The 21,622-nt window shown below is 47.9% G+C and overlaps 1 protein-coding gene across 1 annotated transcript in view; it reads right to left on the reverse strand.

Annotated features, from left to right (window-relative positions):
• The window catches only part of TCF25 (transcription factor 25), a 1,148,081-nt gene that overhangs the window by 967,840 nt on the left and 158,619 nt on the right, over positions 1–21,622 (reverse strand). The window contains exon 4 of the mRNA XM_069635563.1: positions 21,354–21,484. Within this exon, the coding sequence (XP_069491664.1) occupies positions 21,354–21,484 (131 nt within the window). The remainder of the gene's footprint in view (positions 1–21,353; positions 21,485–21,622) is intronic.

The raw sequence follows: 21,622 nt of genomic DNA on the forward strand, positions 1-21,622 counted from the left end.
GTAGGGGTACTGTAGGGATACATAAACAGTCCCCAAGTGAAGGGGTTGCCAGGTGGGCAGTGCAGGTGTGTGATGCTGGCGGGGGAAGGACCTGAGCCGAGATCAGAGGGTGTCCAGGTAGCCAGTGCCGCTTCGGTTACAGCCAGGAGGTCAGCAGAGAAGATGAGGAGAAAAAGCAGAAGCAAAGAGAAAGATTTTGAAGGGCTTCTGGAACCAGAGATGGTTCTCCTCAAGTTTAAGGGAGGCAGGGAGGCTGTTCCAGAGGGAGGTTCCAGCCGAGGAAAGAGATCTACCACCAACCCGACTGATCCTGAGGGAGTTGGAGGCGGATGAGCGAAGAGCTCGAGAAGGAAGATATTTAGGAAGAGAGAGTTGAAGGTATTGAGGCCCCAGAAGGCCTTGTGAAGGATGCAGAGGGTTTTGGACTTAATCCTCGCAGCCACTGGGAGCCAGTGCTGAGATTTAAGTCCTGGAGAGATACGATACCTGGGCTTGAGGCCAAGGACAAGTTTTGCAGTCCTGTTCTGGATAAGTTGCAGAGGGCGGAGAGTAGAAGCAGGCAGATTTAGATAGAGGCTGTTACAATAGTCCAGCCTAGAGAGAACCAGGGCTCTGGAGACAGTGAGCTTCTGGGGGAAGGAGAGGAAAGGAAGAATACCTCTGAGGAGGTGCAGCTGGTAGTGTGACTTCTTAGAGATGTTTGAGATGTAAGGAGAGAAGGAGAGAGTGGAGTTGAAGATGACCCCGAGGTTTTTAGCCTTGCAGGTGGGAGCAGGAAGAGGGCCAAGAGAAGCCGGCCAGAGAGCTACAGGGAAGGAGGGAGCAGGTGTGCCGATGAGGAGAATCTCAGTCTTACTGGCATTAAGGCAGAGGTCATTGGCGGCACACCACTCCTGGATGGCAGACAGACAGTCAGAGATGAGGGAAGGAGAGGAGGATGCAGAGGGTAGCCTGAAAATGAGCTGGGTGTCATCTGCATAACTCTGAAAGTTGGGGCAGAGAGCGGCGATGCGGTGGGAAAGGAGTGCCCGGTATTGGTTGAACAGCCAGGGAGAGTGGTTAGACCCCTGGGGGACACCACAGGTAGAGAAAAAGATAGCAGAGAGGAAGGACCCAAGTTGGACCTGGGAGGGTCGGTCGGAGACGAAAGAAGTCAGCCACGCCAGAGCCGGACCAGTGATACCTAGGTTATCACTGAGACGGATGAGCAGGATGGCATGGTTGACAGTGTCAAAGGTAGAAGAGAGATCAAGCAAGATGAGGACGCAGAGTCAAGGTTGGAGAGCAGGTCTTCACTGATGTTCAGGAGAGCAGTTTCCGTGCTTTTGGCAGCTCTGAAGCCAGACTGATGGTCATGAAGGCAACTAACAGATTCAGTGTGTAGATTAAGCTGGGAGATGGCCAGTTTCTCCAGGAGCTTGCCCAGGAAGGGAGTGATGGAGATTATGCGGTAGTTAGCCGGGAAGGAGGAGTCAGCAGAGGGTTTCTTAAGAAGAGGGTGCACAAGGGAGTGCTTCAGAGAAACCTAGAGATCCCAGAAAGAGAGAAAGAGTGATGAAGTAATGAGAAAGAGATGATTTGGAGAGAGGTGACAAGGCAGGACGTCAGGAGGGGGATCCTCAACTATAAGAGACAAGGAAACATACTTGCTGTCAGTACCTTAGGAATTACCGGTGGGAGATTGATATGGTTATGACCTTTTGGCCTCCCTTCTATTGAGGGTTTAGGGGAGACAGTAGGGGATCCACGGCAGTAGCTGTTGAACGCCACTACTGGGCCTTGGGCATAAGGGAAGCCTGGCCTACAGAGGTAGGCTGCCCAGCTATGGGAGGGATAGTAATATGGAAATATCAAGGAGAACATGGTGAGAAAAAAACTGGCCTCCTGATAAATGTGTGCAAAATAAAGAGTGTGTATTTGTCCCCGTGTCAAATAAAACTTTATTTGTTTGCAGCTTTACAACCCTTTAGAAGCCCTGACCCCTCCTGCATGGAACACCAGTCCAAGGCTTGAGTGCAACCAGCTGCCATTTTGGAATATACTTTTGCACAATCAGTAGTCTGGATTGCTGCAGCTGGGCTCTGGGAACAGGCACAGTGTTGTTCTACCATGCATACGTGGTTTTGAAATCTAAAAGTTCTATACAGTGAAGTTGCCCATGCATGTGGTTTGACTGCTGGCTATGTGTTACTCTGTTTCTAAAGTTTTTGAAATCTCACTATCTTTGCAGGTAGGACCTACCAACCGCACCTAACACAGCCACATTAGTTTGTCATGCCAAGAGTAATGAACCTCCTCCCAGAACCTACCTCAATAGATGGGGCTCCCACCCATCACTTCTGGGGCATCTTCTGGGCAGAGGGCACTGAAGCAATGCTGGTATTTCAAGGGATCTATCCAAGCCAGATACAACCTCGAAAGATCCAATAAAATTCTATTTTCTTGCTTGCTGTGGCGAGTCCCTGCTCCACCCCCTGACCCAGCATTGCTTAGTGGGCGTCAGCACCCAGCCACCATAGCTCCCTCTCTATTTCTCAAAGCGAAAGGAAAGGGACTTGACAGGAGTTAAGAGTCACTATATTCTTGAAGCCTAGGATGAGAGTAGAAGACATACTTTCTGCAAGGAGATTGTCAAGAAGCAAGCATAGCATGGCTCTCATCTACTTTCAAATGCAAAGCCAGACCCCACTTTTATTAAAAGGTTTCAGGAAGCAAACATTTTAGGTGCCCCTTCCCAGTTTGTAATGGCAGTTGTGAAGGCATCATGAAGTAGAACACAGACAACAGGTTTAAACAAAAGATATTTATTTAACTGAAATGCCAGGATGGTTGAAGGCCTAACTTGCCCTATGCTAATATGGGATTTCCCTACCAGACTAAAACTAAGGAAAGTCTGTGTCAAAGAGTTCAACTTAAAAGTCTGTTTGTGTCCAAAACCTCTCCTTGCCCTCACAATCATACTAAACCAGCGTATAGGGATTCCAAACTCAAAAGAAACAGAGTTAACGCAAAATTCCGAGCTTCTTCCAGCTCAAAGCTTTCTCTTCAGCTCCCCATCCCCAAGTAAAAGAAAGTTTCAAGAAAGAAAAGTCTCAAAGGTTACCTTCTTCAGTTCAAGGCAATATAGTTCAAGACCAATCCTTGGGGTTCTCTTCCTCCTCATTCCGTCCCTCCATGCTAAATGGTGTACAGCATCTTCGGAGGCAGCTGCCTCTGCAGTGCGGCTTGACAGCTGGTTACGAAGCAAGGTTCCTTCCTCTGAACGGGAAGAGGGTGGTTCGATGTTTAAATGCGATGAGTTCCAGCCTTTACCAAGCTACGGGACTTTGCCTGAAAGCGGCCGCTGTCATGCCTCTGATGTCCTTGGTATCCCGGTTCTGTCTGTGGAGTGAAGGGTGAGAAGGAACAGCTCACACAGGAGTTTTTTTCCTGGGCTCGGCGAGGGGCGGCTTGGCCATGCGACAGCTTGTAAGTTTCCTGCATATTTTAGTTATGTAATTTTTGGTTTGGAAGCGTCTTTATGCGATTGTTTGGCCTAAAGCTTGTATAATGCCTGGCACAAGAGCACAGGCACTTCAAGTTGCATCGGATTCTCCTCAGTCCTCACCCGGGCAAGCTGGTGCTCCTTGTCTCCAGGTGATCGCTGTCTCTTGGATGTTTTGGCAAGAAGTAGTCGGCGCAGACAGCGTCTGAATAAAAGAAAAAGTAAACTGAGGAATCATGAAGTTTGTCATTTTTTAGATTCTTCTGCCATAAATCAGGAGTTAATGAATGTCCCTTCCACAGTAGTGGGACATGAAAGTAATATGACAGAAGCAATGCAAGGCAATAATACCATAGAGTTGATTCCTGACATAAATGCAGTGCAAGGCAATATCATCATAGATTTGACTCCTGACTCACCTCCTAAAACCCCTCTACAAGTCTATCGGGATCAACAGGAGCAAGTCACCTGTGTATCGCAAAAAGGTAAAAGGTCTGAATCTAGCAGTGAGCAAATCCATGGAATGTCCCTTTAATGGTATGGATACTGTCATCTCTGAAGCCCTTGCTAATATAAATCAGGATAAGAAGGGATCGAACTTGGCCACTACTTGGCAGTCTTTTAAAGAGAGGATTATTCGTGACCTTGATAAGTGTAAGGCGGTTATGGACTTCCAAGCCAGGATTGAATCTTGATTCGATAACTCCTCAGCTAGGTAGGATGGACAAAGAGTGCCAAAAAGACAAATCGATTGTCCCAATAACTGTCAACAAGGCAGAGATAAGCTGCCAAAAACTGAGTGGGATCTAGCAACTCTGTCTGTGATTGTTGAATCCGCTGTAAGTCACACGATCACACATGGCCTTGATGGCAGAGTAATCACCTCATCTGGTCTCACTCCCTCGGTTTACAAGGCGACGACAAATTGCTCACAGCCACCAGTACCTATTTGTCCAGTGAACAATCCTACCTGCTTCTCACTGAGTAAAGAAATTTGTTTGAGAGAAGCTTCTATGCCCGAGATTATTAATCTACATCTAAAAGGGTTGGTTGCACACAAAAGAAATATGGTCAATATGAATGTAAACAATGTAATGGGTACCAAACCGAGAGAGGCCCTTCGGAAAAAAAGTGCTATTAGAACCCAAGATCTGAGATTTGCTGTAATTCATGAGCAAAGCTGGCTTCTACCACATGTCTTAGAATTGTTATTTACCGATTCCTGCAACTAATTTCTGCTTTTTCCCTTCTGATGTTTGATTTTTATGATCAATGTTTGCTTGAAATGTCTTGTTTTTATGTGCGCCCGTAAGCCTCTGGCCCATTAGTTGCGCGTTATAAATAAAGTAAATTTAAATAGCACAATCTAGAACAAAAAGGGTCTCAGGATTCTGTTTCCAAGATAACAAGTATAGTTCAAAAGTGTTGCAGGAGATTTTTTGAGCGCGTTTCTTTGTGTCTTTAGTTCTTACCAATTAGGATTCTCTGGTCTAGGTGCAGTTGTCAGACCGTACGGTCCACCCATCAGAGGTCACGCAACCAGGATCCCTGCACTCTCATTGGGATGGTTCAGGGGTGTCCTTAGCTTTCATCATTCAGGGTCCTCAGGTCTACGTGGAGTTGTCAGACCACACTGTCTGACCCATCACAGGTTGCGCAACCAGGGTCTCTGGACGTCTCAGCCCAACATACAAGTTCCTTGACACTTGCACCTGTGCACCAAGTCACCCTTACTTGACTCTGCTGTGCTGGTTTCTTGGCTTTTAGGGTGCAATCTTATATCCTTTGGCTTTTCCTGGATTGCCTCATGGCCCTGCCACCATGTATCACACACCCATCGCCAAGTAGTTGTCTTGCCACACTGCCACCATTCATTAAAGTTCATTGTTCAGGCTTTCTGTAATCTTTACTGTAGTCAATTGTAAGGTTAGATGTAATTCACTGTGCAACAATGGCTTTACTCTGATTTGAGGTTCAATTCAGAGTACAATAGCATTCTTGTTTCTTAATCAAATTCAAGTTTGAAGGCACACCTGTATTGTTTCAAGGTACAGGCGTTTTAAAGTTCACAATACAATGCGTTTGTTTATTTCAATGGGAGGTTTCCCTATACTGCGATGTTCAAAAGTCAAAGGGCCTCATTACATGGTAGGCGGTAGGGATTTAACGTTACCGGTAATGGGATACCGGTAACGTTAAATCCCCATGCAAATTACGACCCGGCTCACCGCTATTAGCGGCACCGCTAAGTACGGTGCCACTAATAGCGGACAGTCCGCGGGCGCGTGACCCTCCATCCCGTAAATAACGCCATGCCGCTAATAGCACACCATCACAAGGCGAGCGGACATGCCAATAGCGGCATGGTAAAGCCCCCAAAACCCCTTACCGGCATGGCGCAAATACCGCCATCACGAACCACCCATTAAAATAACTGTGCAGTGTTACCACCTGCCACAGGTGGCCACAATCGGCACAGGTGGAGGCAATGGAGACTGTGGCTGCTCAAAAGGAGCACACCACACCTCTTCCCACACCCCTTCCCACACCAAGATGGTTCCAATACTAGCAGCATTACATGGCCTGGAGGACCTGATAGCAGCACAGCTGCAACAACAACAGGCAGCACAGAGGAGACGCAAGACAGGCACAGCAAGCACCACCACGGCACCTAATCATACCACAGAGGCACCCACCAATTCCCAGGTTCAGAGCCAGTCCATTTAACCTAACACCTGAGCAGATACACACCCTGTACCGTCTGGACCGGGATACCATCACCAGCATCGTGGACATGATACACCACGACATTGTGAGCCTCATAGACATCAGAAATGCCATCCCCCCTCTACTGAAGGTGGTGACTGTGCTCCACTTCCTGGCCACAGGCACCTACCAGCATACAGTGAGGCAGATGCATGGCATCTCCCAACCAGTATTCTTCCGCACACTGAACCAGGTACTCGATGCCCTCCTGAAGCATGCACCCGAACACATACATGCCACGCACTGCCCAGGAGATTGCAAACACCAAAGTCGGTTTCTATTCACTGGCAGGCATCCCAAGTTGCATCGGGGCCATCGACTGTACACATGTGGAATTGGTCGTCCCACATCACAATGAAGTAGTGTACCAAAACAGGAAGCAATTCCACTCCATCAATGTCCAAATGGTATGTGACGCCAACAAGATAATCACACATTGCTGTGCCAGATTTCCCAGATCTACCTATGATTCCATGGTCCTGCGGAACTCAACTATCCCATGCTACATGGAGCGACAAACGGGACAGCGTTCGTGGCTACTTGGTGAGTAGCAGGCCAAGCACATGGCAGTGTGCGTGGGGGGGAAGAGATAGATACTCCAACTGGGTGTGCGTGGGGGGGGAGAGATAGATACTCCAACTGGGTGTGCATGGGCGGGGAGAGATAGATACTCCAACTGGATGTAGCCTGTAGTCCATCATCCAAATGCACATACAGATGTAAGCCAATGAAATGAACAGGCCACACTTGAGGTGAACAGTAACAGGACCCCATTCCTTCCCCCATATAGGTGACGCCGGCTATCCCCTGAAGAGGTGGCTCCTCACACCTCTATGGAACCCACAGAACAGGCACGAAGAGGAATACAATCATGCACATACCCGTACCCGCATCGTAATCGAGCAGACTTTTGGCCTATTGAAGTCACAGTTTATGTGCATTAGCAGGTCTGGTGGCGCTCTCTTGTATGGCCATGAGAAGGTGGCCAAGATCACCATGGCATGTGTCATGCTGCGCAATATGTGTATCAGATTGAATGTGCCACTGCCCCCTGACGTTGAAATAATCACCTGATGAGGGTGATGATGGTCATGAGGATGGAGGTGAAGGGGATGCAGGTTATGCAAGAGGGGATGGCCAGGAGGGACGTGCTGTGAGGCAGCATCTGATCAACCAAATATTCTGAGTAACAAGTTCTCGTACTATCACATGGATATGGCTAGTGGTGCACTGGTGTCTGTTTGTTAGCTCACAATGGACCCTGGCGTCAATAAATCAAACATACACAATGAAGAAGTCCAGGCCTGTGTTTTGCTCTAACACCAGTATATTTATTAACTCAAACAGGAATATGTGCATGTACCCAAACATCCCACCACCCTATCCCCCACAACTGTCCCATCACACCCTACCCCCCACCCCCCACCCCCGTCCCATCACACCCTACCCCCCGCCCCCCACAACTGTCCCTCATGTGTCTTCCACAATTTTTGCATCCAGGCATGCACGCGGAAGCATGGATATTCACTCCCTATTGGTCATTGCCTAATCCAGCATTTGGAGGCTGCCGGGAGGAGCGCCTGGTGGTGCGTGCGGAGCGTCGGAGTGGGCTTGTCTGCCGCGAACTGGCGGACGAAGAAGTGGCAGACTGTCCTGGTGCTGGTGGAAATTGACGGTCCATTTTATCCGCAATGCGTGTGAGGACCTCACGAACTCTGATAAGCTCCCTACAAAGCCTGTCTGTGCAGGTCTCCATACTCTTCCTGGAGTGCCTGGATGTCTCCCCAATCTCCGCCCTGAGACGGGCAGCCTCCGCCACATACTGGCCAACCAGCACAGTGAGACCCTGTTGCCGCTGGATGATGCTGGCCAGGTCAAGGGCAGTGTCAGCCTCTGGCGGTGTGGCTACTGTGCATTGTGATTCAGGCAGGTGTACAGATGGAGGCACCGGGGGGCTACTGAATGATCCCACGGCCTCGTCACCAGTGATGTTGGAGCCAGGTGTGTGATGGGGTGATGGCTCTGGGGTTCTGGGTGGGCTTGGGGTGTGCATGCCCAGCTCGAATTCAGTTGGGTCCTCCACATCAGTTAATGGTGCGGTGGCTGCCGCCTCTCCTGCCGAACTAGCAGTGGCTGAGGGTGGTCCCTCAGTGGCTGTGAGTGGTGGTGGTGAGTGAACCTCCTGAGGTGGGGCTGTTGGGTCTGGTGTGGCCTTGGCAGTGGCGCTTGAACGATGTTTGGAACTCTGCAAATGGAGCCTTGCGCCTTTTCCCCTTGATGTCGTGGGGGTGTCCTCGGTGGGCTGTGGCCTTTTCTTCTTCTGCGCAGGGGGTGCCTGGGATGCATCCTCACTGTCTGTATGTAACCCTGTCGGGGACAAGAAGGGGGATGGTATTGGTTAGGGTTCGATGTACTTAATGCAGGATACATCATCAATGCAGTTGTGGGCATTTGCAATTCATTGTGAAGGGTGCAGGTGATGTGCCAGTTCAGTGGCTCATCCATGCAGTGTTGTGTGTGGCACTTGGCTCTGTTGATGTGTGCATGTGTGTGTGTGTTTGGGTCTGGCACTGACATGGGCAGGGTGGGATGCATGTGTGGATGGATGTATGGCCATCCATGAGGTGAGCCTGGGCTGACATTTGTGGGGACCTGTAGATACACATTGCATGCTTTCATCAGTACACTTACCTCCATCCGACGTGTCTGCCACGCCATGCTCCATCCTCCCGACTCCCTCGATACATTCGACTCCAATCAGGTTGGCGCATGTCTCCTCCCATTCCTTTAGCTTGATTGGCGACCCAGATCCGCCAGCGGTGGCAGTGTTATGATTCTCTGCCAGTATCATTCTGACCCGGAGTCTCAGGTCATCCCATCTTTTCCTGCACTCACGTACATTGCGGGTGCTGGTGCCCACGGCACTTACTTTCATTGCCACTTCGGCCCAGATAGCCTTTTTCTTAAGGAGGGTCTCCCGCCGCATGTCGTTAGCGAAGACCACTGCAGCATTGTCTGCTAAGGTTTGGGTCAGCGTGAGTAACTCCTCATTAGAGAACTTTTCTTTCCTCTGGCGGTCAGTTATTTTTTTCAGTGCCTTGGGCATGGTAAGGGTATTCCAGTAAATCTCAGACAGCAAAGTACCACAAACGGGTCCAGGGGGCAGAGGATGGCAATGGATTGTGTTTTTAAAGATGGCCGCCGTGCACTTTCCCGTTCCTGTGTGATGACGCTATTTCCGGTTCCGCAATTTAACGGTCACCGCTAATAGCGGTGACCGCTATTTGCATGCATCGTGTGGGCGGAGGGCTATCTGCACCTTCGTCGAGGGCGGTAAGTGACTTTTTGGGGTCTTTAGCGGCATGGCGGTTGGGTCATTACCGGCATGGCGCTATGCTCATGTCCGCGTACTCGTAATGGTGCGCTATTAGCGCCCTCTTGCGAGGGCGGACACGTTAAGAGCGCCATGACGGTAATTGTGGATTTTTACCGCACAACGTGTAATGAGGCCCAAAGTCTAATATAGGTCGATATTCAGAATATCTGCATTTCCTTGTAATGTTAAGCTTTCATATAGTTCGGTATTCAGCATATCTTGGTTTCTTACAATGTTAAGGTTTCGTGTAGTTCAGCATTCAGTATATATTGTTTTCATGCAATATTAAAGTTGCATGTAGTGCAGTATTCGGTTTACCTTGGTTTCTTGCAAGATCACGTTTTCATATAGTTCAACATTCAATATGTGGACAGGCACTTACCTGTGCTCTTGTTCGGAGGTCCCTGGTGTCTGTGTATCTCTCCGACACTCAGATGCGGTCTTGCTCCTGTTGCCTATGGGTCGTCCTGGAACTCATTGGCGTTTGTGTGTCCCTCTGACTCTCACCAGTGGCCTGCTCCTGCTTCTGAAAGCTTGTACTGTGGGGTCCGCATCTAGAGTGGGGAACACCTACAATGCGAGTCCTGCTTGCCTTGCTGCTTCTTGCAAACTCAGTCAGTGTTCTTTGAGGCCTGGGTCTGCAGGCGTCGGTTTGGCGTCATGTTCGACCAGGGTTGTCCCACGAAGAGTGGATCCCCTGCTGGCCTCTCTGCTTCTCCCTCATGTCTCTCTTTGCTGGTTCTCCTTGCAGGCTCTCTCTACTCGTTGGTCACTCATTTTATGTACCTGCAGCCCTCTAACAGGCTGCAGGTGTGTTAGGTTAATTAAACCTGCCTGACCGTAGTTAGGCAGACATGCCTGACCTTCCCAGTGTTTGGGATGTAGCTTCCTCATCTCAGTACTGTAAGGAAGGCGTGGTATCAAAGTAAGACAGACACAAGTGACCACAATTCAAGGGTGTGATAAACGCCCATCTAAATCCAAGATGGGAGCAAGTTACGACCATCAAATAACAATAATGCAGTCCTAGTGGAGTCTCGTCAAAAGAAAAAGGGCCTATACTAAAAGATAACTATTGCCAATCCTTACCACTAACTTACAAATAGTGTGGGGAAATGTTCATGAAAAAGAACGAAGTGTTCACAAAATGAAAAGTCAGGATGTTCAGGCCGCTGACCTCCCTTCCCCACGTTTTCAGACCCAGGACAAGGTGGTTCACTTGAGCATAGCACACTCTTGGGCTTCTTCGGCATGAGGACACAGTTCTATTACAAGCATCAGGACCTTCTATGCCCAAGTCTCTTAAGTTATCATAAGTCTCTTAACTCAGAGGGCCTGATGTATCAAACAAAAAGTTCCTTCCCAGCAGAGCTAATGTCGGACACGCCCTACACTGGCGAGCTAGTCCCCTAATACTAGAGAGAGGAAGGGGTACGCACTAAATGGTAGCGCACACCGCTGCCCAGGAAGTGGTGGCACACAGAACAAGAAGGAGCCGCGATCTGTGGGGGTGGTGCCAGGGTATGTGCACTGGACTACTGAAGGGCAGGGGCCCCCACTGGGGAATCATGACTGTGCAGGCCTGAAAGGACAGTGGGTTAGAGAGGCAGAGCCTACACGCTGTGGACCCGCACACTAAGAAGCATGAGTAAACTGGGGGCGGTGCCACTGAGGGCCCCGCTTCGGTGAGGTTAGGGCTGCAGACCGCCAGCGGAACTCACATATTGCCGGTGTCACACACCCCGTGCAACAGACAAGAGGTGCCAGCGATGTCCAGAGCAATGGCCCTCAAGGGTGGCAAAGTTAAAAGACAGCAGCCATCAATGGACATCTTCACTAAACCGCAGCAGTCCCCAAAAACGACCGCACAAGCCATGGCCGCTACACCGGAGGACATGACCACGCCAAGGGATGACCACCCAATACTCGCGGCCATCACGGAACTAAAATCTTCGTGGGAAACTGCAATGGCAGATCTGAAGGCAGCACTGGAAACTAAGAAAGATGCAGTAGGGGTAGATGTCAACCTACTGCGACAACATGTGAGAGCGTTGGCAGAACGTACGAGTGGTCTAGAGAAAGCGGTGAAAACTAACATGGACGTAAGCACTGCCAACACCAAAGAGGTCCACATAGTGAAGCAACAAGTGTCCAACCTGGAAAACCGAGCGGAGGAGGCAGAAGGGCAGGCAAGATGCAGTAATATACGTGTGGTGGGCCTACCGGAGGGGGAAGAAGGCTCTGATACTACGGACTACGTGGAGAATATGATAATCCAGGAAATAGGAGCTAGCAAGCTCTCCCAGGGGTTTGCGATTGAACGGGCGCACAGGGCCCAGACGAGGAGGCCTCAACCCGGGGCTCCCCCCCGCGCAATAATAGCAAAGATATTGAACTACAGAGACAGGGAAAAGATCCTAGAATTTTTTCAGAAAGGGGGAACAATAACTCAGGCATCTGCCACAATCACTGCTTACCCGGATTACACCATGTTGGTGCGAAGACAACGCTACAGCTATGTGGCAGTGAAAAGAAGATTGCCAACAGCCGGATTTAAATATATGCTTTTGTACCCCCGCGAAACTCAAGGTGCTACACAAAGGCAACGTGCATTTCTTTGAATCTCCGGAGGAGGCGACACGCTGGCTGGACGCCCAGTGCTGCCCAGAGGCTGAAGACAGTCAGGAGCGGGATGGACGGGATAAGTGACAGCGCCATCCTTGGTATTGTTGGGGATGGGTGAAACCATAGCATGGATACCTAAAGAGAGTGTAAAGAGAACGTCAGAAAAAGGGCAGATACTTGTTGCTTATATATTCACCAGGTGGACTTGTTGGACTTGAATATAGACATGTACAAGCTAGATATGAGCTATGTGCGTGCAGCGGTCTGTGGTTCAATACAGGAGACACAGGATGTATGCAACCTAACCCCAGAAGTTAGAATAGTTGAAGCGCCGGAAGGGTGACATTTCCCTGCTGTGTCCCGAGTACTGGCTGGAAGCCAAGAAAAGGGCTAGATGTCGGGGTGCCCGAGATCCAGGGATGGAGCTGGGCATCAGTTGGGAGGGGTGGTGGAATATGCAGATTTGGGTATTGAGTTGGGGCTGGGAAGGGAGGGGGGAGGGAAGGGAGTTGGAAGAGTTGCAGTGTTATTAGTTAGGGCTATTTTTGATTGGGGAACAAGCTTACATATGCGAGCGCTGGCGCTACAGGCTGAGGATGGAGACATACAAAGGGGGAGGGACTAGGCTTGAAAATGGGGGACCTTAAGATCATTTCTTGGAACGTCAGGGGGCTCAACAACTACCTTAAAAGGAACAAGGTCATGATGTATCTAGGAAGGCAGAAAATGGATATTGCCCTAATACAGGAGACTCAACTTACAAAAGAGAAGCTAGAGGTGATCCAGAAAAAGTGGAAGGGGACTTTCATTGGTGCAACATATTCGGCTTATGCCAGAGGGGTGGTCACCTGGATAGCACCACATGTCCCATTCCAATTACTTCAGTCCACAGTCGAAGCGGATGGTAGGATGGTGGCAATACGTGGGCTTGTGGAAAATAAAGAAATATGTATTATAAACACATACGCCCCGAATCAGGATACTCTGGCATACTTCAAGACCCTATACAACAAAATAAGCCCTCACCCTGGGGTGGGGGGCGGTGATCTGGGGTGGGGATTTCAAATGTACATTAGACCCAAAGGTAGATAGGTCAGATAAGAAGCTGGAGAGAGCTGCCCCTGCTGCTAGGGCCCTACAGACTTTGTTGACAGACTTCCGGCTAGAGGAAATATGGAGGGTACACCACCCACAAGCTAGACAGTATTCACATTACTCCGCCCCACAGAACTTGCACACTAGGCTAGACTTCATGTTATCCATACAGGAGATGATAGCGGAGATGGGACAGACGGAATACAAGGCGAGGGTCCTATCGGACCACTTGCCATTGGTTATGATGTGGCAATACCGAACCCAAAGGGTCAAGATCCCAACGTGGCGACAGAGTGGAGGCACTGAAAGATACAATGTTTAGGGAGGATCTGAGAGAAGAAATTGTAAACTATTTTGAAGATAACACTGGGAGTGTTGAGTCGGCTGGCACAATGTGAGAAGCTTTCAAAGTGGCGGTGAGAGGGATAGCTATAGCCAAGTCTAAAGGGCTACAAGGAGGCATATTAAGAGAACTGCAGAAGGCAGAGCTAAGCTGGAGACAGAGTTGAGCAAGGAGGCAGCACCAAAGAGGAAGCTGAAACTATACCAAAGAGGAAGCCGAAACTATAAGCCAACTGCAACAGGAGTGTGCAGTACACTGGGAGAGACTATGTAATTTGAACAATAAAAAATATGTAGAGAGGCAGCATGAATATGGAGATAAACCGGAGAGGATTCTGGCATGGTTGTACAAAAGTGAGACCACCAGAACACCGATCAGAGTAATAACCGGGGAGAATGGGCAACCAGTGGATACTCAAGAGGGCGTAAACCGAGAGTTCCTTGAATATTATAAAAAATTGTATGGGGGGGGATAAAGGAGGGAGCAACAGCAGGGAGATAATGGACACATTGGATGACATGGGCATCCCACAAATTACCACGGAGGAGCGAGATGAGTTAGATGCCCCAATCACGCTAGAAGAACTAGAAGAGGTGGTAACACAGCTACCCACCAGCAAGACGTCGGGGGCTGATGGACTCCCTAGTGAGTTTTACAAATCGTATAGGAAAGAGGTGCTTCCCCCATTGCTGGAAATGTTAAATGAGGCATTTGAAAAAGAGAGGCTACCAGAATCTTTGAGTGAAGCGACCATCATCCCACTCCCCAAACCCAATAAGCCAGGCAGTGATTGCGGATCGTATAGACCGCTATCGATGCTGAACCAAAATCGCAAAATGCTCACGGCGTTGTTGGCAAATAGAATGAAATGAGTCATAAGTAAACTAATACATCCTGATCAGACCGGATATGTCCCGTATAGGAACATATCCGACAATCTTAGGCGACTTCACCGGGTTATAGAACACACCAAAGGAGACTCAGGTGAGATTGCGATTGTAGCGCTTGATGCGATAAAAGCTTTTGACTCTGTCAAATGTCCCTGGTCGAGTGCAGCCCTGACTAGCTATGGGATGGGGCTGGGGTACCTAAACTGGGTCAAAATACTGTACAGTGCACCGCTAGCCAGAGTCAAGACAGGAGCGGTCATTTCGGAGAGTTGGCAACTTAGTAGGGGCACGAGACAGGGATGCCCGTGGTCTCCGATGTTGTATATTCTAGCACTAGAGCCCCTGGCAATATACTTGAGACAGCAGTATGAAGTAATAGGGATAAGTATAAAAGTGGAACCGCATCTGGTTTCGCTATATGCAGATGACATGTTGCTGTACGTACGATACCCTGAGGAAAGCCTCCAATATATCCTGGAGGTGGAGCGATTTGCGTCGCTGTCGGGCATAGCAGTGAATCCCAAAAAATCAAGCATATTCCCGTTGGGGAAGTATGTAGGGGTCCCACAGGATCAGCTATCGGTCCTACAGATACCATGGGAAATAAACACGTTCAGATACCTGGGTATAGACATTTATCACACGTTGGAGGCAGAACACCAGCATAATACTGAGAAAGCGGTCAGAAACATTGAAATTAGCATGAGGGTCTGGAGCAAGCTCCCTTTGGCAATGATGGGAAGAGGGGCGCTGTTGAAGATGGTGGTGTTGCTGAGGTTATTACATTATTTCGGGAACATACCATATTTGATACCAAGGCGATTCTTCATCAAGCTTCAGAGCATATGCAGGGAATTCCTTTGGCACAGGACTAGGAAAAGAACTGCCCTTTGGAAGCTGCAGAATGCACAAGATAAAGGGGGTATAAATCTGCCAAATTATGAGATTTATTACCTAGCTAGTCAACTACAATATGTAGCCAAGTGGTTATCAGAGGACCCAACCTCAGAATCGAGATTGTTGGGACAGGAGTGTGCCCCATTTTTCCTGAAAGAAGTGACATGGCTGCCCAAATTTGAGCTGAGAGAATGCCCAAAAATGATGGTGCTGGGATGGAAGCTATGGCGCAAAGCCTGTCAGGTCTTGGAAAACCCGACCCCGTGTTCTCTGCAAGTGCCGTTAGTGGCACTGGCAGGACGAGAAGAGCAATTAATGAAAACGATTCGAAGATACTGGGAACCGGTGGGGATCGCAACAATGGGAGACATATGGCAAGAGGGGGAGATAAAAGAATTTGGGGCGTTGGTGGAAGAAACAGGGTTACATGTGGGACAGCACATTACATATAGTAGAACGGTATGGCGGATCAAGGAGACATGGTCGGAAATAACACTAGGAGAGCAGCCTGACAGTCATAGAAACGATATATAAAATAGCAGAAGGAGGGCATGAGATTTTGAGACTATATGAGCTAATGATGTCCAGAGTGGGGAAGGAAGTGACCCGATTGAGAAGGGACTGGGAAGAAGATGTCGGTGAACCCATGAGTGACGGATGTGGGAGAGGGCCCAAGGATACCACAAGAAAGTATCTAGGAACGCAAGGTTGCAGCAAATACAACTATATGTAACCCACAGAGCATATATGACTCCCCAGAGGATAGCCAGATTTAAGAGCGCAGAACGACAAACATGCCCCAAATGCGGTGAAGAAAAGGCAGGGATGACACATACGTTTTGGGCATGCCCAGAGATTGGTAAGTTCTGGGAAGAAATAGCTTGCCTGGTAGATGATAAAGGGAACAAGAAAAATATTGAATCAGCATGGGCATGTATGTTAGGATGGTTCCCTAGACCACACCAATTAAAACACGTGAGTAAATTAAAAGACTTGTCATATATACTCACCAAGCGAAGAATTACCATGGGATGGAAAGCATGTAACAGACCAAGGGTAGAAACCTGGCGGAGAGATCTTCAGAAATGGACTGAAGCTGAAACAGCAGTGTGGCAGGAAGCGGGTAATAAAGGTGGCGAGGAAGAGGCGGAAACCCCGACGGCTTGGAAACACCTAGTGGCCACATTACATGGTCCCCCCCAAGACTGGTCAAGTGACCAGGACTCAGTTGAAGACATAGAAAAGGGAACCCCCCCCCCCCTAGAAGAAGTAGATGCGGATCGTGAAGCGGAGTAGGCTCGAGTTGGGGGGTGGGAAAGGGATAAGATGATATATGTAAAATATGACACGCATGTAAGGTTTTGTTTTGTGTTTGTTTATGGTAAAATCAATAACATTGTTAAAAAAAGTATTCAAGTAGGGCGATGCACTCTTCACCCTGAATCCCCCTCAGCCGGGCTCAGATCTCTTTTTTATCGCAATCTTTTCTCGGGTGACTCATGGTTCACCCTGGATCCCCCTCAGTCGGGCTCAGATCCCTTTTCCACAATTAGTCTCCCTCAGCCGGGCTCGGACCAATTACAGTTCTTATTAGCTATCGAAGACTTTCAAATGTGCATAGGGTTTGGCTTGACCCGTTGCAGGACCACTTCGATGTCACCGTTCACAATTTTACAGGCATTAGAAAGCAGGGGTTTCCTTCCCCTAGCTTTCTCTCGGCATACCTACATTGGGTTCACATTTGCCTTAGTAATCACAGTTCAATTATATTCGTGCCACTCATCACATTCGCCTTATTCTCTGTTCTTTGCAGATTTCTTCATACAATGTTGCCGCTTACAACCTTGGGTCTAACAGCCCGGTCTGCTATCAGTCTCCCCGACTCACCAGCTGTGCTGACTTTACTGGAGCGGCTTTGGTGTAGGATTCAAGGACAGTACCACAGCAGCAATGGCTCCTCCCCACCTCGGCTGTTGATGCGGGAGAGCACAGTGTACCTTTGACACACAATGCACCTTTCTTCAGCTTTAATTCCTGGTCTTATGTTTTTTCTTCTCGAGGGCTGGTGAAAGGAGCAGTTTTCTTCCTCTGAAAAGGCCAAGGGCAAATCACCCCATGCAACCCTTCCTGGTCTTGCCATCTTTCTCCTCGTGTCAAACTGCCATCTCGGAACTGCTGCTGCCTTGTGTGTTTTGCCTTGCTCAGAGTGTGCTTTTGTGCTCTGCCTTTTATCCGTGTGGGGAAGTGTAATGTAAGTCAGGTGTGTGTGTCATTATCAGCAATTGCCTGACTCTGCCTGACCCTTGTGTTGGGGCATGTCAGGTATACGGCTCGGGTGTTAATCCATTTTCTCTCACAGTGAGCTGTCTGTGAAAAAGTGTTTGTGTCGGGAAAGGGGTGGGGTTGAGTTTCTAGGTATCCTACCTGGTAGGATGCGGAAAAGGTGTTACAAGGAAGGAGATACTGCGTCTCACCTTCCGGTGTCCCACTTGCACTCCCCGAGGACCCCTCATGCAGGTGATTCTCCCGCACTGGTGGAACTGGCGTCACTAGCTGCTGAGACACCTTCAGGTTTCTCATAGTACCTAAGTGGTGAAGAGGAGTAATCTTCATTACTCTCAGTTGCCTCTTCTTCGTTTCAGTCCTGTCAGATGTTGTGTGTGGAATCATGAGGGGAATTGGCTTGTAACAGCCTATAAAGGTTGAGGGAGGGTTAGGTTGACTGTTACTAGGAAAATGGGGATACCATGTCTCGCCTAGGGGCATCCCACTCCCAATCCTCAAGGACCTTCCACCCAGGTGATCCTCCCTCGCTTCTCCACCCCCAGGGTCAGGATCCAAAAGCAATGGCCTTTCCCTGGCCACCTGCATAGAGGATCAAAGAGGAGTGAGAATACCCTTAAGTTTCTCACACAGTTAAATACTTAGGTTTTTATCTGAATACACATCTCTCATTTAAGTACGCACATCAATGCTATAGTTAAATCAGCCAATGTTCATCTATTTTCATGAAGAGCAGTATAGCCTTTCATCCCAGAGTCTCATTTCCGTACCATTTCCATACCTTAGTCCAGTCAGAGGTCATTTCTCAGATCGACACTGGCAACTCTTTGTTAAGAGTACTCCTAAAAAAGACCCTGCTTTCATTAAAGTCAATTTTGCAGCCGCCCAGTTAATCTGTCAGTCTCGAGAATGCGTTCCCATTTCCCCCCATTCTAATTAAATTGCACTGGCTTCCTTTGATTCTAACATAACTTATGTATTGAGCACAAAGCACTTTATGCTCGATCGCCAGAGTATTTGATGTGAAAACAAAATCTCTGGTGGGCCTATGAGGGTTACGGAGCAAGGAGTGTTTGCAATTGGAGGTTCCAGAATTGGAACTGGATTTCACTCAGAAAATATCTTTCTCAGTGGTGGCCATTTAAACTTTGGAACTCTCTTGCCAAAGTTATTCAACTGAATGGAAATTATCTCAAGTTTAGGAAGAAAGTAAAAGCATGTTGCTGGGGACAGGCCTTTTAGATTTGCATAGATTTGCAGGCTTGTGGTTATAAACGTTTATGAACTGCTACCTTTATGATTTTTTGATCCGTCAGATAAATGTTTTATTTAGAATGTTTAACCAAATTCCAGGCTATAGGATTATTTTAGGATAGTTGTATTGTATTTTTTGAATTTCTATGTGGTTGCCACTTTAGAGCATTATAGCACTTTACAAAACCCATATACACTAAGTACATAGCCAGCCATGTGTGCACTATAAAAACATTTCTAATAAAATAAATCAAATGGCACTATAACAATGAAAGGGAGACTATTAAGACCCTAAGGTCAAGGAATCTTGGGGGGGAAGACCAATATTGCTGTAGTTAGCCTTTTGAGATCCTTTCCTTTAACCCATTCATGACACCTGATTTTTAGTAGTCCTAATTTCACCCACAATTGCCAACAGGCCCCATCCTTAAACGAGCTGCACTTCCAGACCTTACTGCCATATTTGTCCCAAAGATGAGGACCGTGCATCCAAGCGACAAACTGATCCGGATTTCAGTGGGACAACATTTGGCCCTGGTGCTCCCAGGCATGCAGGTCCAAACCAACCCGAATGCACTGCTAGCCTGTTGTATGGCACTTGCATAATGTGTTTTTATGCAAACCATGGAATGTTAGCTTTGTAGAACCCCATGCCACCCGTGGGGTCCAGGAATACGGTTGGACAGAGGATGGGAGTTGTAAACTGGAAAGATGCATCTGCCATAGCTCCCCCCTTCCCTTCCTCTTTAATCTCTGTGACTTAATAAAATCTACTTCTATTTGTACTCATCAGCTTCAAGAGTCCTTTCTGCTTTCTGCATATAAATGTGCGACACAGGAACAGGTAATTGCCTCTGAAATTGTCAATACTCCGGCCACGCTCAAAACAGGCTTCAGATAAAAGGATCTTAAAGCACGAAGACTTGGACAAAAAAAGAAATGGCACACATATCTAGTTTTATGTAGTGCCATAAGCACGCAGGCATCGGAGCGCTGAGATAACAGTTGATATTATTATCCCACAGCGTGGTATTGCGGGGTACTCAATTTATCGACCTTGCAAGGATGAAATGCCGGGATTCGAACCTGCATCTGCAGGCTGCGCACAGATGTCAGAAACAAGCACTCAGCTCGCTGTGCTATTTGACCGGCATGATCTGACAGTTTCCATACTGGAGCTACATAGAGGGCATGTATCCATTCCTTCCTTGCTCCCGGATTTTGTAAACGACGCCAATCCCAAGGTGCCCATACGAAAGTCAAAATATAAAGCACATAATCCAATACCCCTTGAAGCCGAATTCAAGTTTATTTTCAGACCCAGCTTCAGTTGTTGACAATGTGCTATCATGTTTTTCCTGTTGTGAGATATGATGGCTTTTTTACTCAGCTAATAGCAGGTTTGTTAATGCTCACAGGGTGCGACCATAAATCCTGTTCAATCAATTCAATCAGAATTTTCCTTGCATGCTTAACTCATGGCAGGCCCATCCCCCCATCCTAGTTACACAGGTACACAAGTGCATCACAATATAGTTCCAAACCAGGCATGCACCATAATCTTAGCCAGTATAATACTGGTTTCATTGAAAGCTTTCTAGCATAGAACACAGGTCAGCCGCCATATGTATAGGTGCGTTAGGTCACCCATGAGTTAACAAGAACATCCTCTTCAAAAATGTGTTTTCTACTTTGTCTAAATCACAGACCCTGGCATAACCCCAAATTTCCACCTCATAAGAAGGAATCGTAAGTGGCTGTTTCCTGTATAATTCTATTGCAGGGGACATAGCTCTTCTACCATGTCGTTTGTAGAAGCTCAACACCCAACCACTGCATTTTCCCAGGTTAGTACATGCTTTGCCAACTTCAGAGGTCCAGAACCCGTTCTCGTGGAACCTAATCCCCAAATAATCATAGAACTAGACCTGCTCAAGTGCACAGCCTTCAACTATAGCAGTTAACCTTGGCTGTTTGGTAAGCCTGGGATTTAACATGATTGACCTATGTTTCCTCATATTTAGAGAGAGTTTGAGATCCCAGCATTTCCTTACAAACAAGGCCAGAGAAACACCCTTATATTTGCTTATCTGTCCTTCCTACATGGAACCATATCTCTGAGAGCCATTGAATCTGTGGCATGCTGCACTGGATATGGTGGGATGCGAGAACAATTGCATCCTATGGCAAGTTTAATGTCATCAAGATGAATTCAACTCCAAGGCAGGCAGCAATGTTTACATTTAAATACATTCGAGACGAACATGATAAAAGTGAAAGATGAATGACTTCTGCTGTATCACTGACCTGCAAAGAAGATAGCCAGCATATGTGACGTACCTGTGCTCAACATAAAGTAGAGGTCGATTATCAGTGCATGTCCCGCTTTGGCTTTGGTGTGAGGGTCCGTGACCATTTTCAATATGTTCTATGATGTTATCTATGTTTTCCAGATCCAAACATCCAAGCTCCTAAATGAAACACACACAGTTTTCTGGCAACAATTTTCAGATGATGACAAATTCACTTCATCAAGATTTTCATGGAACGGGTAACGAAAAGGTAATCAAAGCACCAAGCCTCCTCCCATCCAAACAGAACAGCAAGGG

The sequence above is a fragment of the Ambystoma mexicanum genome, chromosome 1q (genome assembly GCF_040938575.1).
Source record: "Ambystoma mexicanum isolate Mex_15411 chromosome 1q, UKY_AmexF1_1, whole genome shotgun sequence".
NCBI classification, from domain to species: Eukaryota; Metazoa; Chordata; class Amphibia; order Caudata; family Ambystomatidae; genus Ambystoma; species Ambystoma mexicanum.